The sequence below is a fragment of the Salvelinus fontinalis genome, chromosome 3 (genome assembly GCF_029448725.1).
Source record: "Salvelinus fontinalis isolate EN_2023a chromosome 3, ASM2944872v1, whole genome shotgun sequence".
Lineage (NCBI taxonomy): Eukaryota > Metazoa > Chordata > Actinopteri > Salmoniformes > Salmonidae > Salvelinus > Salvelinus fontinalis.
The window spans coordinates 3,319,131-3,337,278 of NC_074667.1; the positions used below are offsets into that span (position 1 = coordinate 3,319,131).

Genomic DNA, 18,148 nt, shown 5'->3' on the forward strand with positions numbered 1-18,148 from the left:
TGCTGTTGTGCAAATGGAATAGACAAAAGGTGGAAATTATAGGCAATTAGCAAGCCACCCCCAAAAAAGGAGTGATTCTGCAGGTAGTGACCACAGACCACTTCTCAGTTCCTATGCTTCCTGGCTGATGTTTTGGTCACTTTTGAATGCTGGCGGTGCTCTCACTCTAGTGGTAGCATGAGACGGAGTCTACAACCCACACAAGTGGCTCAGGTAGTGCAGTTCATCCAGGATGGCACATCAATGCGAGCTGTGGCAAAAAGGTTTGCTGTGTCTGTCAGCATAGTGTCCAGAGCATGGAGGCGCTACCAGGAGACAGGCCAGTACATCAGGAGACGTGGAGGAGGCCGTAGGAGGGCAACAACCCAGCAGCAGGACCGCTACCTCCGCCTTTGTGCAAGGAGGTGCACTGCCAGCGCCCTGCAAAATGACCTCCAGCAGGCCACAAATCTAATCTACATTGCTGCTAGGTGTTCTTAATGTTTTATCTTGTGATTGATAAACTCACACAAACGCTTGGATTGCTTTCGCTGTAAAACATATTTTCACAATCTGACACGACAGGTGGATTAACAACAAGCTAAGCTGTGTTTTGCTATATTGCACCTGTGATTTCATGAATATACATTTTTTTGCAATTTCTTTTTAATTTGAAGCTCTGCAATTCAGCAGTTGTTGATGAAAATGATCCCGCTAAAGGGATCCGTGCGTCAAGAAGTTTTAAGGGCCAGCCAGGCTAGTGAGGCCAATCCTGGAGCCTATACACATGAACCACGGAGGTCAAGTCTAACAACTGGTGTTGGCTTTATTCCTTTCTCCTTCCTGAGTTCCATTTTCCTGATGTACATCTCTAAATGTAGTCAGGCAAGACGAAGAGAGACAGCAAGCGAATCACCTTACAGTGAAGTGACTCAAGTCAGGCTTGTCGGTTTGCTTTAATTCGACAACATTCCGCTGAAAAGGCAGAGCGCGAAATTCAAAAATATTTGAGAAATATGTCACTTTCATACATTCACAAGTGCAATACACCAAATTAAAGCTTAGCTTCTTGATAATCTACCCATCGTGTCCGATTTCAAAAAGGCTTTACAGTAAAAGCACACCATATGATTATGTTAGGTCAAAGCCTAGTCACAAAAACACACACAGCCATTTTCCAGCCAAAGAGAGGAGTCACAAAAAGCAGAAATAGAGATAAAATGAATAACTAACCTTTGATGATTTTCATCAGATGGCACTCATATGACTTCATGTTACACAATACATGTATGATTTGTTCGATAAAGTTCATATTTATGTCCAAAAATCTCAGTTTACATTGGCGCTTTATGGTCAGTAATGTTGTGCCTCGAAAACATCCGGCGAATTTTCAGAGAGCCCCATCAATTTACAGAGATACTTATAGTAAACTTTGATAAAAGATACAAGTATTATGCACATAATTATAGATATTCTTCTCCTTCATGCAACCACTGTGTCAGATTTCAAAAAAGCTTTACGGAAAAAGCAAACCATGCAATAATCTGAGTACGGTGCTCAGACACAAAAACAAGCCATGCAGATACCCGCCATGTTATGTAGTCAGTAAAAGTCAGAAATAGCATTATAAATATTCACTTACCTTTGATGATCTTCATCAGAATGTACTCCCAGGAATCCCAGTTCCACAATAAAAGTTTGTTTTGTTCAATAAAGTCCATCATTTATGTCCAAATACCTTCTTTTGTTAGCGCGTTTGGTAAACAAATCCAAACCCACGAGACGCGGGCAAGTCCAGGCAAAAGTTCAGACGAAAAGTTCAAAATGTTCTATTACAGTTCGTAGAAACATGTCAAACGATGCATAGAATCAATCTTTAGGAAGTATTTAACATAAATCTTCAAAAATGTTCCAACCGGAGAATTCCTTTGTCTTTAGGATTGCAATGGAATGCAGGTCACTCTCACCTGTGCGTGCGTGATCAGCTCATGCCACTCTGGCAGAACTCTGGTTGAATCAGCTCCCATTCACCCCAACTTCACAGTAGAAGCCTCAAACAACATTCTAAACACACTTGACATCTAGTGGAAGCCTTAGGAAGTGCAATATGACCCCGTAGACACTGTATATTCGATAGGCAATGAGTTGAAAAACTACAAACCTCAGATTTCCCACTTCCTGGTTGGATTTTTCTCAGGTTTCCGCCTGCCATATGAGTTCTGTTATACTCACAGACATCATTCAAACAGTTTTAGAAACTTCAGAGTGTTTTCTATCCAATACTACTAATAATATGCATATATTAGCTTCTGGGCCTGAGTAGCAGGAAGTTTACTCTGGGCACGCTTTTCATCCAAACGTGAAACGTTGTGGCATTTATATAAAGACAGTGTTGTCTTCCCAGTATTACTCTTTGCTTGTCTCCTAAACAGACGCCATATGTGCCCAGGCTGCATCAGTAGCCTACCACACAGAGGAGTATACGCTGAATTCCAAATCAATCCCTTGGTCCTTTGTACCCACTAGACTCTCCTGTAGATCTAAGATAACTGGATAGGTTTAAGCAGAATGGTAATCACTTTTTAACAGTTTGCCTTCGAATAGGCTGGGGGGAATGTTTGCCGTACTGCTTGGACCTACAGTAAAGATGTAGGATCTTAATTTGAGGCAGTTTGATACAGCAGGAAAATAATCCTGCAGCACAGGGGAATATATTATTATGTGGATTATAAATAAATACAATTTTGAGTTTGACTTTTCAAAGTGGAAATTGCAAACTTCATAAGCCTTTTTAAACATGAAATACACTACAAGTTTAACATTTCCTACAGGACAGCCTAGGGAGGAGTTGGGGATTTTTGGATTCAGTGATAGATGTCACTTCAGGCTTCACCGAGTCAAAAAAACACTGAGTTCTCTGGTCCTCTGTTTTGATATCAGATCTGACCACTGGGTCTCTAGAATATGGGTGGCCATCTTGGTTTGTGATTCACACGTCACCTTGTTCAGTGTGTTATGAAAGACCCCCTTCCCTCCTCTCTCTCCTTTTCACTCCTCACACTGCTCTTACCAAAGCTATGGGAACAGAGGGATTGACCGCAGGATCATGCTTGTCAGGGGCCAAGCCTGGCAGCACTGAGGGAACAAGAGAAAGAGGGTTGAAAGTGGGCATACAGGCTGGCATAGTGCCCTTTGACTAGTGTTGTGTTGGGGACGCAGCCAAAGGGACATTCATAACATGCCAATGTATCAACAAACACCTGTTGTTGATAATGCTGTTTTTGATTGTTTTTTATGGAATACGTAGTTTTTTTCTTTTTTTATAAAATAAGTTTGCCCAGTCTGTCTTGTCTTCTGAGAGAATAACCTGTGATGTTCTTAAATGTTTGTGTTTATTATCTAATAGGTTTGAGTCATTTCATGGCTTATTACATACTTATAACACATGCTATGTCTGTTTTGTTTCCAGGTGATCCTGATTCTGACCAAACTTTATGACTTTCACCTGGGGAGTGTCACAGAGAGCACCTTGTGGAGGTAAGACAGTAACCTTCCTCCAGCTCTCCCTCTCTGTCTCCCTCTCTGTCCCTTCCTCCCCTGACACGTATTCAGATTCATCATAGGAACAATAGTGCAGTCTCTCTCCACTTTCTTTCTCTTTTCTACTCTCTCTCCTCCATCTTTCTCTCTCCATGCCCCTTTTCTCTTTCTCTCTCCCTCACTGCTTTGTACAAGACTGCTGCATGCAAAGCAAGTATTGCACTACTGAGCATTGGGCAGGGTGCCCCAGGTGAATGATGACTGGTGTCTACTCTTGTGTAAACTGACTCCATGTTTAACGTGATGTACCTTGGATGTAGCTCTGTCCCCCTTACACCTTCCCAGGGAGACTAGCACAAAACATCACAGAGTAACAACACAAAGTGCATTAAAAATACACTGACAAAAGGAGAGGTATAGAAGTCCCCTTTGAGTCAATGTGAAGCTATGAGCATAACCACCATCAAGATATTTTAATACTGAACAGGCTTTCTTCATTCATTACTTTTGCTGTCGTTTTTAGAGCTTGTGGTCCTTTCAGGCACGTTGGTGTGTCAATACAATGAAAGTTAAATGATTCTTGTGAGATTATAGTGATGCGGCTCCTGCGTGTGTTTGTGAGACCCAGATAATTCGACTGTGACAGGTGTAGATCACTCTCCTGTTGAATGAGTCAGGCTGATGACGAGAGAGAGAGAGAGAGAGAGAGAGAGAGAGAGAGAGAGAGAGAGAGAGAGAGAGAGAGAGATGAGAGAGAGAGAGAGAGAGAGAGAGAGAGAGAGAGAGAGAGAGAGAGAGAGAGAGAGAGAGAGAGAGAGAGAGAGAGAGAGAGAGAGAGAGAGAGAGAGAGAGAGAGAGAGAGAGAGAGAGAGAGAGAGAGGAGAGGAGAGAGAGGAGAGAGAGAGAGAGAGAGAGAGAGAGAGAGAGAGAGAGAGGAGAGAGAGAGAGAGAGAGAGAGAGAGAGAGAGAGAGGAACAGACTCCTATTACACAGACTACTCAATACACTACTACAGTAGACTCAGACAGACTCAACAAAACACACTATCCAGGGTTGGGTAGGTTACTTTCTAAATGGAATCTGTTACAGTTACTAGTTACCTGTCCAAAATTCGAATCAGTAACGTAACTTTTGGATTACCCAAAGTCAGTAATGTCATGACTCTCCTGTGAAGATCTGAAGGATCAGGTTACAGTGGGTCCGCTCTACAACACCCTTTCTCTCTCGCAGAGGAGGAGAGAGGTGAAGAGGATGGTGTTCTTCGGCTTGCAAGCCACTCCCTTTTTCCTCCAAACATAACGATGCTCAGTTCTATTTTTGTTTCATCAGACCATGTGCAGTTGCTTACCGTAGTCTGGCTTTTTATGGCGGTTTTGGAGCAGTGGTTTCTTCCTTGCTGAGCAGCCTTTCAGGTTATGTCGATATAGGATTAGTTTTACTGTGGAAATATGTCATTTTGTACCTGCTTCCTCCAGCATCTTTACAAGGTCTTTTGCTGTTGTTCTGGGATTGATTTGCACTTTTCCCACCAAAGTACGTTCGTCTCTAGGAGATAGCTTCTAAAGCTATGACATAATTTTCCGGAATTTTCCAAGCTGATTAAAGGCACCGTCAACTTCTGAGCAACTGGAATTGCGAAACAGTGAATTATAAGTGAAATAATCTGTCTGTAAACAATTGTTGGGAAAATGACTTGTGTCATGCACAAAGTAAATGTCCTAAACGACTTGTCAAAACTATAATTTGTTCATAAGAAATTTGTGGAGTGGTTGAAAAATGAGTTTTAATGACTCCAACGTAAGTGTACGTAAACTTCCGACTTCAACTGTATTTTGGATTCTCATGGAGTGTGACAGTTGAACTAAGCTCATGAGGCATTTCAGTTATATTGTTCAAGAATCAATGGATAACTGTCACACAATCTGTAGTTGCTACATCCATTTTTGGACTTATAAATCATTTATAAGTCCAAAAATGGATGTAGCATCTACAGATTGCCCCTTTAAGTCTACCAAAAGTGTGCAATTTTGAGCATGTGTTCATTAGTCCTATGGAATTTTTTTATTAGGGTGAATTAGCTTGAGCAATAAAAGCCCCACTTTTATTCCATAGGCTGGGATCCGCACTATGCAGCTGTTGCAAGAGCGCTATTTCACTGGCTGTCCACTGGTTTCAAAAACAATGATTGATAGGCAGCTAACCCTTCTTGAATTCAACCAGGTAACAATGGTATAATAATCCAACGGGGGCAGGCAATAGACAGGTCAAGGCAGGTGTCAGTAAACCAGAGATGGGCGGGAGAGAAAAAGAAAACGAGACTGTAAAAAGCAGGAGCTGAGACAAAACCGCTGGTTGACTTGACAAACAAGACGAACTGGCAACAGACAAACAGAGAACACAGGTGTAAATACACAGCGGATAATGGGGAAGATGGGCGACACCTGGAGGGGGGTGGAGACAATCACAAAGAGAGGTGAAACAGATCAGGATGTGACAGTAATTGCGTTCAAATACACATTTAGATTTGTGAACAGTCGTCCACAACAACTACAATCCGTAAAGCGCAAATAGCTACATGAAGGAGCAGCAGTGGGATTTGGCAGGTACAGTTGCCTCGTGGTTAGAGCGTTGGGCCGAATCTGGGCGTTGGGCGCTGGATCGAATCACCGTGCTGACAAGGTAAAAATCTGTTGTTCTGAGCAAGGCAGTTAACCCACTGTTCCCCGGGCGGCGAAAGCGTGGATGTCGATTATGGCAGCCTCCCGCACTGATTCAGAGAGGTTGGGTTAAATGTAGAAGACACATTTCAGTTGAATACATTCAATTGGACAGCTGACTAGGTATCTCCCTTTCCCAATGCGCTATTTAGATATGAATAATAAGTGATATCCGTATCGCCGTAGACAACACCATTGCTGTCATCCTTACCTCCAAACATTTATTGAAGTTGGATAATCTTTGGATGCCAACAGCAGCCGCATCAAGGGAAGACATAGCTTAGATAGTAGCATGCAAAAGCCTATTCCTGCTCTTTTCCCGTGATCCATCAAACACATTTGGTGTGTCATCATAGTGGTCTCTGACTTGTGGTCAGACTTTCTCAGGTGGAACAAACTGAAACTTGCGCCTATTGTTCAATGCTGATTTGAATGTCATTGAGAAAACAGAGAAGTGTCAAAGATTTTATTTCGCAAACATCCTTTCTGAATTTCAAAGTAATCCTCGAAGTAATCATCTAGTTTTTCAAAAGTATCTGTAACCTGGTTACAATTTTTTTGCAGGTAATGTAACTGATTACCCTGACTTTATCTGTATGTAGTTATGGGGTTTCAAGGTTAATACCTCTCTTCAGAGCACAAAACAAATCCACCGTTCATGTTTGAGGAGGTTTCAGAGAAATTCTGACTAAAATAAGTCTGACAATGACAAATGGTATGTATGGTTTTTCCTTGAGGCTAGAGAAAGCAAGCTGGTTTACTCTTTGAATATCTGTGAAGATTAGCGATGTCCTTTAAATGGTCCAGTACTGTCTAATGTCAAGGTATGAGTCAGTTGCTGGGAAATCAAAGTGACACAATTTTCAGGAAATAATTCAAACAAAATCTTACAAAATAGATATCCAGTATCTAACCTAAGACATTGTTCAATCTCAAAGCTCCTTTTAATTAGTTTACAGAGCAGAGAAAAGTCTGCTTCTGCGAGTCAGTCTCCAAAAATAATCCAAAATGAATTCTTAGAAAATAGATATTTCAAAATCTAAAAAAATACATCATCCAACAGTGAAGCTCTTCAAAATGAGTTACAGGGCAGGAAAAAGGATAAGTAAGCCAGGTGTTCTCAGCATTTAAAGTAATTGAAGTCAGGTGTAGTCATTAAGAGGAGTAAATAGTCCTGGGTGTTAGAACATTGACATCCCCAAGCTTCTGAGATGTGCCCTGGTATTCATTCAGCTGAGTCATGTCTCTCCACTGTGAGAACGCAGTTAGAGTAGTAACCCGTCCGTTGTATGGGACCTGTCCTACTTGGCTGGGTTTCTTACACATCACTGTGATGGTTGCCACAGTGCTGGGATTCCGTATCAATGGAACAAGGACACAAAAGATCATATTCAAATTTGTTCAAATGAGACCTGGTGGGACCGAGAAAGAGTGAGGGATGTAGAGAGAGAACGAGTAGAAACAGAAAGTTAGAGAGAGATCAGTCTAAATACTAGTCAGAAACACCCAGAACGTGATAGTTCATACTCAAGAATCAACAAATGTTCGCAGCCATAAACTTTGCAGTCTCTGCATTTGTTTTGCTCTGTTCCTCTCTGTCCATAATATTACTTGTTAATTGGGATCACAGCTCTGCTAAGAAGATTTTGGAGCCGGAGAGACGGTTAGTCTGTTTATACCACAGTGTCCATGCAGTTGGCCCAAATGGCAGGACAGATGCTGACCTTTCAATAAAGGTCAAGACTCCAGCCAACGCCTTCAAGTATCTGAAAGTCAGCCTGTGAATTTTATTGAACGCCCTGACCTTAACTTCTACTGCCTCAGAAACCCGGATCCGGGAGCACCCCCCACCCCCCACACACTGTTTAGCATAGCTAGCATAGCTTCACAAGTAGATAGTAGCATCTAAATATCATTAAATCACAAGTCCAAGACACCAGATGAAAGATACAGATCTTGTGAATAAAGCCACCATTTCCGATTTTTAAAATGTTTTACAGGGAAGACACAATATGTAAAGATGTACATCTATTACCTAAAAACACATTAGCATAATCCACCATCTTTTATTTGTCCACCAACACCAGTAGCCATCACCAATTCGGCTAAACTAAGATATTTATAGCCCCTAACCAACAAAAAAACTCATTAGATGACAGTCTGATAACATATTTATGGTATGGGATAGGTTTTGTTAGAAAAAAGTGCATATTTCAGGTAGCTGCCATAGGTTACAATTGCACCCACCGTCACAAATGGACTAGAATAATTACAATGAGCAACGTGTTTACCTAACTACTAATCATCAAACATTTCGTAAAAATACACAGCATACACGAATCGAAAGACACAGATCCTGTGAATACAGACAATATTTCAGATTTTCTAAGTGTCTTACAGCGAAAACACAATAAATCGTTATATTAGCGTAGCACATAGCACATAGCAGCCCAGCATTGATTCTAGCCAAAGTGAGCGATAAAAGTCAACATCGCCAAAAGATATTAATTTTTTCACTAACCTTCTCAGAATTCTTCCGATGACACTCCTGTAACATCATTTTACAATATACATATACAGTTTGTTCGAAAAGGTGCATATTTAGCCATACAAAACCGTGGTTACACAATGAAAATAGTAGCAAAACAAGCCTGAAAATGTCGGTCGCCATCTTTCAGAGTGATCTGGTTTAATTAATAGCTAATCATATACTTGACTAAAAAATACAGGGTTTACAGGAATCGAAAGACAAATTAGTTCTTAATGCAACCGCTGATTTACATTTTTAAAATTATCCTTACTTTTCAATACAGGGTTCGCCAAGTGAAGCTATACCAAACAAAATGGCGAAATGTGCGTTTAAAATATTTCGACAGAAACACGATTTATCATATTAAATATTGCTTACTTTGAGGTGTTCTTCCATCAGATTCTTGGGCAATGTATCCTTTCTATGTTATAAACGTCTTTTGGTCGATAGATGTCCTCTGTCCTTCGAAATGTCCACCACCAACGACCGACACCCCAAAACGTGTCCAAAGTTTCAGAGTGCACAACAAATAAATTCCTCTAAAATCGCACTAAACGGATATAAATTGCTATAAAACGGTTCAAATTAACTACATTTTGATGTTTTTAACACCTAAAACGAGTGAAAACATGACCGGAGAAATATTGCTGGTTAGAAAACGATTTGGAACGAGGCAGGTCCGATGCCCTTCACGCTTCAGGCGCACGACGAGAAAGGGCGGTCTCTATACATTTTGGTCTTTTATACTGGCTGTGAATATCCCATCGATTCCATTGAAAGCGTGATGACGTACAGACACCCAGAGGAAGACGTAGGCAGTGTCGGTTTCTTCATAGCATTCACTGTCGCCTTAAAAACAGACCCCAGATCAGAGGTAAAAAAAATTGAAATCTGAACCCTGTCATGAAAAGTGCTGTAGAAATTGTTCTGTACAACTCAGAGACAAAATTTCAACTTCTATAGAAACTAGAAGGTGTTTTCTATCCAATAATAACAATAATATGCATATTGTACGATCAAGAATTTAGCACGAGGCAGTTTAATTTGGAGACACAAATATGCTAATGCGGAACAGCACCCCCTATAGTTCCAAGAGGTTAAACAATGGAAGGAGATCATTAATTCCTGTGAATAATATTCAAAAGAGCGGTCCCATATCTCAATGGGATGCTTAGGGATATGAGCGAAATGAAGCCAGACTGTTTACTGCGTACCCTAACAATGATATTTGATCTCTTGCAACAAGTTATTCAGATCTGCCTCCTCTCTTCATCTAAGTATTCTGAGTATCATCCCTTGGCGGTTGAGCAGTTTATTGCTCAATAATTATTCAGTCTTAGCAAATAGGTATACAGGTATAGAAACACAGCAATTTGATATGTCTTCAGCTGTGCTACTGCAGCAGAGCAATGTGAGTTAAAATTACAGCCTACAGATGCCTGGATACCAGATGCTGAAACCTCTTAGAGATGAGCCTGTCTGCATGTATCCAACTTCACACATCATATCCCCGACTCCACTCCAACTCAACAGGACCAGCATATCGTACATACAGAGGCTGCGTAAACACAACACGTTCAATATACAGTAGCTAGACGGAAACGTAACTCTTTTGACTGTTCAAATCAACATATCTTCTCGGAAACTTAATTGCTTCTCACACAATATTCTTGACTTCACTTCAACAGGACCAGTGTCTTGTAGAGAGGTTGCGAAAACACGACACTTAGCTAATGTAACAAAACATTCTCAATGTAACAATGTGTCTGTATATTGTGTAACAATGTGTCTGTATATTCCTACGTATCTTCTAGGGAATGTCATCTCTGCTAGTTTTAGTCTTTCAGTCTCTCCAGTTCATTAACACACCTTTTCACACCAAATGATAATGATGCGTTTGAGCATAATTCTTTTCAGCTAATTGGCCTCGTCCTTGCCTCGAGTGCAATTTCTCCCTCCGTCTGATAATGCAAGCATACTCCTCGCTCCTCTTCCCTCTCTATCCACTTATTAGACACTTGATTGTGGTCTTAATGATGTGCTGTATGGTGAAGTCATATTATGATAACTGACAGAAATTAGTTTTGATAAAAGTGACATTATGCAATATTATAATGATCTGAAATGGGATTGCACTGTACAAGTGGATCTCGAATGCAATTGATATCGAGTCTGGTAATTATTTCATGTTGTGAGAGGCGTGAAGTGGTATTGTTAGGTTAGACTAATTGTGTTACTCTGAAATTAAGTGTATTGTATAATACAACATACTGTCACGCCCGCTCCCGCTCTCCCCCCCTGGCGCTAGAGTGCGCCAGGCTGCCCTGCATTACACACTCCTTCCACCATTTGCGCACACCTGCCTTCCCTCATCACGCGCATCAGCGATATTTGACTCACCTGGACTCACTCAATCACCTGTTTATTACCTTCCCTATATGTGTCAGTTCCCGGCTGCTGCATTAATTGTCTCATGTCCGTGTTACCCGTGTTCCGACGCTGTTCCTGTCTTTCCATGTCTGTTCCCGAATAAATCTCTGACTCCCCGTACCTGCTTCTATTCTCCAGCGTCATTCCTTACAGAATGCAGCAGACATCACACAAAGCATCGGGTAGTAGTGGCGTTCCGGATGGTGGTGACGTCGGTCCTGGGTCGCCGCCGATGGAACCGAGGGTGCCTAGCCAGCTCGTCGGGCTTCCACGCCCTAGCTGGCTCGAGAGGTTTCCTTGCCACGGTTGGCTCAGAAGGCGCTCATCCCACGTCGGGCCTCAGCCGGATCGTCAGGTCTTGTTCGCCCAGCCGGCCCATGAGTTCTTATTTTGTTGGTGACGTCGGGCTTGGAACTGGGGTTCCCTAAGCCAGCTCGTCGGGCTTCCACATCCTAGTTGGCTCGAGAGGTTTTCTTGCCTCGGTTGGCTCGGCAGGTTCCCATCCCACGTCATGCCTGCAACGGATCATTGGGCTTCCACGCCGCAGCGGGATCGATGGGTGTTCATGCCTCAGCCAGATCGTCAGGCTCCTATGCCTCAGCCGGCTCGCCAGACTCGCCAGACTGTCACGCCCGCTCCCGCTCTTCGCCCCTGGCACTCGAGGGTGCCAGACTGCCCTACATTATGCACTCCTGCCACCATTTACCCACACTTGCCTTCCCTCACCTGGACTCACTCAATCACCTGTTTATTACCTTCCCTATATTTGTCAGTTCCCGACTGCTGCATTAATTGTCTTATGTCCGTGTTACCCATGTTCCGACGCTGTTCCTGTCTTGTTTCCTTGTCTGTTCCTGAAAAAATGTCTTACTCTCCGATCTGCTTCTCCTGTCTGGTGTCGGCCCTTACACATAAAACAAAATTCTCGGCATTTGCATTGATGAGTCTCTCTTGTAGTAGTAATGTTCTCATGTCACACTTTTCTATGAACGGTATACTTTCCCAACTGAAATGTATCATAGTTCAAAGTTCAACACATTGTTACGCTCTCCTGCTGTGAATTAGTGGGTGTCATTTCGCTCCTTAAATGGTCCTAGAAAGAAAGAAAACCTTTAAAAATGACTGGAAAGGCAGATAGGCTGCTGTGTCGACTGAGAAAAAGGTGGCTACTGTGCGAGGAACTCAGAATGCATCAGTGCCATGGTGAAGGGTATATACTCTGAGCAAAGCTCTGGCTGACTAGACATGCAGGTCTTCTGAAGGTAACATCTAGTGAGTTAGAGTGGAAGGGATTCCTCTGCAGTCACTCAGCGGAATAGGGACATAGAGAGAGAGAGAGAGAGAGAGAGACGAGAGAGACAGGAGATACAGAGAGAAAGACAAGAAATAGAAAGGTTGATCTGGGCCATCCCTTCCATCTCTCCGTTCCCATTTAAACCATCCTTCCCCCCATCCCCCACTCCAAATGTGCCACTGTGGGGTCAGGCAGGGGTGAGGAGTTACATCCTCAAATTACATATTTCTGCTGAGCTCACTCACTCACAGGCTGGCTGATATTTCACAGGTCAGTGCCTATAATAAGGCCTGTGTCGCGGAGAGAAGGGGACCTACCTGATGTCTCTGACATATTACAATTGGACTTGGACCTTACCTCAAAACCACAGAGGTGCTATAGAACTTTTTTATTGGAGTCTCAGAAAAGGGCTATGACTGAGATCTGATTTTGAAAGTCATATAAACGTCTGACGTTATAGGTTTTCAGAACGATTCTCATATATTGTAGAATATCTGTGTTTATCATATTGTGTTATCCTCAAGTCAAGGCCCATACAGTATATTCCATATTCATAAGCAGATGTCATCCAGGACTCGGCTCAAAACATAGGATTTTCCAACATAGTCCATTGCGCCAACAGATAGGCTTTAGTCCATGGCATTGTAACGATTTGAAAGGATACATTGCTATACAATATATACATCTTCCGTTTTACAGTTAAACTGATGTGAAAAACACTCTCATAGTTTTACTCTCCAAATAGGGTTTCTAGTCATTTCAATGGGCACGTCCCTCTCCCCTCCCATTTCCTGGGGTCTGATACTTTAATCACTCATTCTATTAGAGAAGAGGTCATTTATTTAGCTCCTTTCTCTCAATATTTAAATTCGTACCTTTTTGATTACATACTCTTGGGTTTTTCCCTCATACCCTGAAGCACACCCTAATTTACATTCTGTCATAACAGTAAATGGTTGGATTTCATCACCAGCTCTAACCGCCAGCAGGCTTATATTACGGGTTTTCAATACAAATGCGACTCGAGCAGCTCCCTTTTAAAGTCGCAGCTCTCGGTTTTGTTTATGGCTATCAAGTTAAAATCTCATCAAGCCGCCTCGTGTCAGTAATAAAGGCAAAATGATTAATCCTCTTGAGCGAAAATTCTTAATTGATTGTTGTTTTTTCGTGAGGCACAGAAGTTGTCATTCGATTTCTACAACCCTCTACCTCATTGTTGTGATATTTGGTTTGTTTTGGGGTTTCTAACTCACTGGACTGGTCATGAATCCCAATTGGAAATGTCGACTTCATCATTCGACGTACAGGCCAGTGTGTACTAGTACAAATTGCACACTGACCAGTGCATGCAGACTGTACTGTACATGTTGCCTCAGACATGATGATGCAATGTATTGTTAGTCTATCTGGCCTAGAAGTCATGCTGTGTGTGGCCTTAGAAGTCTTGAGTACACCACTGGTTTTCTGACATAAATGACATAAATACTACAAGAAAGGCTACTTTCTGACATCCGTTGTGAGGGGTTCTGATTGGTTGTCTGTGGTTGCTAGCTGGTGAGGTGAGCCTATGTGCATGTGTTGTTTTAGTTTGCCTACCAATTGCCCCTCCCACAGTGAAACCACAGAGCTGTCATGGATGCCAATGGCTTAAATCCATTTAGATTGTGGATGGACTTTTGCGAACCATGTGACAGAGTTCTGATAATATTCTGGGGACTGAGAGAAGGTGACAGGGATGTTGCAAAAGAGAACAAGAAGAACTGCCTCAATGCCAGCTGGACTTATCTGATTCCTGTGAACCTGGCCTGGAAAACAACATTATCCATTTCAATGAAAAAGATTACCCGGCAGAATGTAACTTCTTCACCCTTCTCTTCCTGAAGTTTTGGGAAGTTTTTTCTTTACTTCCTCCGTCAGATCAACTCAGCCCATCTCCTCATAGCTGATTTATATGTTTCCATAATATTTGCTCTGAAACTACTTATAGAGAGGGAGAAGGAGGGAATAGACAAAGGATGTAAAAGGTGGAATATGGCTTTCTCACTTCCACAGAGTTCTCCTTTTCTATGTCTCTTTGGAGAGTTGCTGGAAACAACAAAACACATACCCTTTGAGGGGAACACAGCAGGATGTACGGCAGCAAATGTGTTTGATAGTACACTATCAAATCTTTCTTATTCAACCCCAGATCCCAGCCCAAAAAACAACCCTGGTTGCAGTTAAACAATTGCAGGTGTGCCATTTATTCCACAATGTGATTTATACCCGACAACGAAGGAATATGTGTATTTGGGGAGTTTCTAACTTCTTCTCTGCAGATCCACTCAAGCTCTGTCAGGCTGGATGGGGAGCGTAGCTGCACAGCTATTTTCAGGTCTCGACAGAGATCGGGTTCAAGTCCGGGTTCATTCAGATACTTGTCTCGAAGCCACTCCTGTGTTGTCTTGGCTGTGTGCTTAAGGTCGTTGTCCTGTTGGAAGGTGAACCTTCACCCCAGTCTGAACGCTTTGGAGCAGGTTTTCATCAAGGATCTGTCTGTACTTTGCTTTGTTCATCTTTCCCATGTTCTTGACTAGTCTCCTTGTCCCTGCTGCTGAAAAACATCCCCATAGCATGATGCTACCACCACCATGCTTCACCGTAGGAATTGTGCCAGGTTTCCTGCAGACGTGACACTTAAGAGTTTAATCTTGGTTTCATCAGACCAGAAAATCTTTTTTCTCATGGTCTGAGAGTCCTTTAGGTGCCTTTTGGTAAACTCCAAGCGGGCTGTCATGTGCCTTTTTCTGAGGAGGGCTTCCGTCTGGCCACTCTGCTATAAAAGCCTGATTGGTGGAGTGCTGCAGAGATGCTTGTCCTTCTGGAAGGTTCTCCAATCTCCGCAGAGCAACTCTGGAGCTCTGTAAGAGTGACCATGGGGTTCGTGGTCACCTCCCTGACCAAGGCCTGTTCCCTCCCGATTGCTCAGTTTGGCTGGGCAGCCAGCATTTGGATGGGTCTTGGTGGTTCCAAACGTCTTTCATATAAGAATGTGTTCTTGGTGACCTTCAATACTGTAGAATTTTTTTGGTACCCTTTCCCAGATCTGTGTCTAGGCACAATCCTGTCTCGGAGCTCTATGGACAATTCCTTCAACCGCATAGCTTGTACCTTAAACAGTTGAAGTTGGAGGTTTACATACACTTAGGTTGGAGTCATTAAACTCATTTTTCAACCACTACACACATTTCTTGTTACAAAACTATAGTTTTGGCAAGTCAGTTAGGACATCTACTTTTTGCATGACACAAGTAATTTTTTCAAAAATTGTTTACAGACAGATTGTTTAACTTATAATTCCCTGTATCACAATTACAGTGGGTCAGATGTTGACATACACTAAGTTGACTGTTCCTTTAAACAGCTTGGCAAATTCCAGAAAATGATGTCACAGCTTTAGAAGCTTCTGATAGGCTAATTGACATCATTTGAGTCAATTGGAGGTGTACCTGTGGATGTATTTCAAGGCCTACCTTCAAACTCAGTGCCTCTTTGCTTGACATCATGGGAAAATCAAAAGAAATCAGCCAAGACCTCAGAAAAAAAATTGTAGACCTCTAAACGTCTGGTTCATCCTTGGGAGAAATTTCCAAACGCCTGAAGGTACCACGTTCATCTGTACAAACAATAGTACACAAGTTTTACAGATGCACAATCGAGAGCATCCTGTCGGGCTGTATCACCGCCTGGTACGGCAACTGCTCCGCCCAAAACTGTAAGGCTTTCCGAGGGTAGTGAGGTCTGCACAACGCATCACTGGGGGCAAACTACCTGCCCTCCAGGATACCTACACCACCCGATGTCACAGGAAGGCCAAAAGGATCATAAAGGACAACAACCACCCGAGCCACTGCCTGTTCACCCCGCTGTCAGGTCAGTACAAGTGCAGGAGGTCAGTACAGGTGCATCAAAGCGGGGACTGTTGGTTAAACAGCCATGACTAACATTGAGTGGCTGCTGCCAACATACTGACTCATCTCTAGCCACTTTATTAATAATTAAAAATTGGATGTAAATGTATCACTAGCCACTTAACAATGCCACTTTATATAATGTTTACATACCCTACATTACTAATCTCATATGTATATACTGTACTCTATACCATCTACTGCATCTTGCCTATGCCGTTCGGCCATCGGTTATCCATTATTTTTATGTACATATTCTTATTCATTCCTTTACACTTGTGTGTATAGGGTAGTTGTTATGCAATTGTTCGATAACTTGTTAGATATTACTGCATGGTCAGAACAAGAAGCACAAGCATTTTGCTACACTCGCATTAACATCTGCTAAGCATTTGTATGTGACAAATAAAATTTGATTTGAATTATAAACACCATTGGACAGCGCCGTCATACTGCTCAGGAAGGAGACGCGTTCTGTCTCCTAGAGATGAACGTACTTTGGTGCGAAAAGTGCAAATCAATCCCAGAGCAACAGCATAGGACCTTGTGAAGATGCTGGAGGAAACAGGTACAAAAGTATCTATATCCACAGTAAAACGATTCCTATGGGGCCAAAGATCGTACTTTTTGGAGAAATGTCCTCTGATCTGATGAAACAAAAATAGAACTGTTTGGCCATGATGACCATCATTATGTTTGGAGGAGAAAGGGGGACTCTTGCAAGCTGAAGAACACCATCCCAACCGTGAAGCACGGGGGTGGCAGCATCATGTTGTGGGGGTGCTTTGCTGCAGGAGGGACTGGTGCACTTCACAAAATAGATGGCATCATGAGGAGAGAAAATTGATATATTGAAGCAACATCTCAAGACATCAGTCAGGAAGTTAAAGCTTGGTCGCAAATGGGTCTTCCAAATGAAACAATGACCCCAAGCATACTTCCAAAGTTGTGGAAAAATGTCTTAACAAATTCAAGGTATTGGAGTGATCATCACAAAGCCCTGACCTCAATCCTACAGATATGTTGTGGGCAGAACTGAAAAAGCATGGGCGAACAAGTAGGCCTACAACTTGACTCAGTTACACCAACTCTGTCAAGAGGAATGGGCCAAAATTCCCCTATCTTTTTTTGGGAAGCTTGTGGAAGGCTACCTGAAACGTTTGACCCAAGTTAAATAACGTTTTTCATTTTCTTATGTAATGTACAGGTAACTGCCAAAATAATTGAAACATTTGAGTAAATAAGGGATACAAAGTCTATTGAAAGCAGATATTCCACACGGTTGTGTTTGCACACAGGTGCTTCCACCTTCTTTTTCTGTGTGCACTTTAGCATTAGCGATGATTGTACGGAATCTAGCCAGGCCTTCCAAAGCCATGTCATAATGAATGAGGGGCCACAAACGCACTCTTGATTTACAGTGCATTCGGAAAATATTCAGACCCCTTCCCTTTTTCCACATGTTGTTACTATTGTACAGCACACTCTACTACTTATACAACTAATGTAAGAGCAGGACACGAGACAGGAGTAAAAACTAAAAACTCACGTGGGCTTCGATTAATACATTTTACAGGACAAAACATTGCAAGCATTCCAATGTAGTACAGGGGGGTGTTACAGGTGTCCTAAAGGGACAAACTGTAATATCAATTCACAACGATTACATTACAGGCCTATTCTGAAATGGATTAATTTCATTTTTTTC

At 42.2% G+C, this 18,148-nt stretch overlaps 1 protein-coding gene across 1 annotated transcript in view; it reads left to right on the plus strand.

Moving 5' to 3' along the window:
- The window catches only part of LOC129836217 (VPS10 domain-containing receptor SorCS3-like), a 251,858-nt gene that overhangs the window by 125,333 nt on the left and 108,377 nt on the right, over nucleotides 1–18,148 (plus strand). Inside the window, exon 2 of the mRNA XM_055902085.1 lies at nucleotides 3,449–3,516. Within this exon, the coding sequence (XP_055758060.1) occupies nucleotides 3,449–3,516 (68 nt within the window). The remainder of the gene's footprint in view (nucleotides 1–3,448; nucleotides 3,517–18,148) is intronic.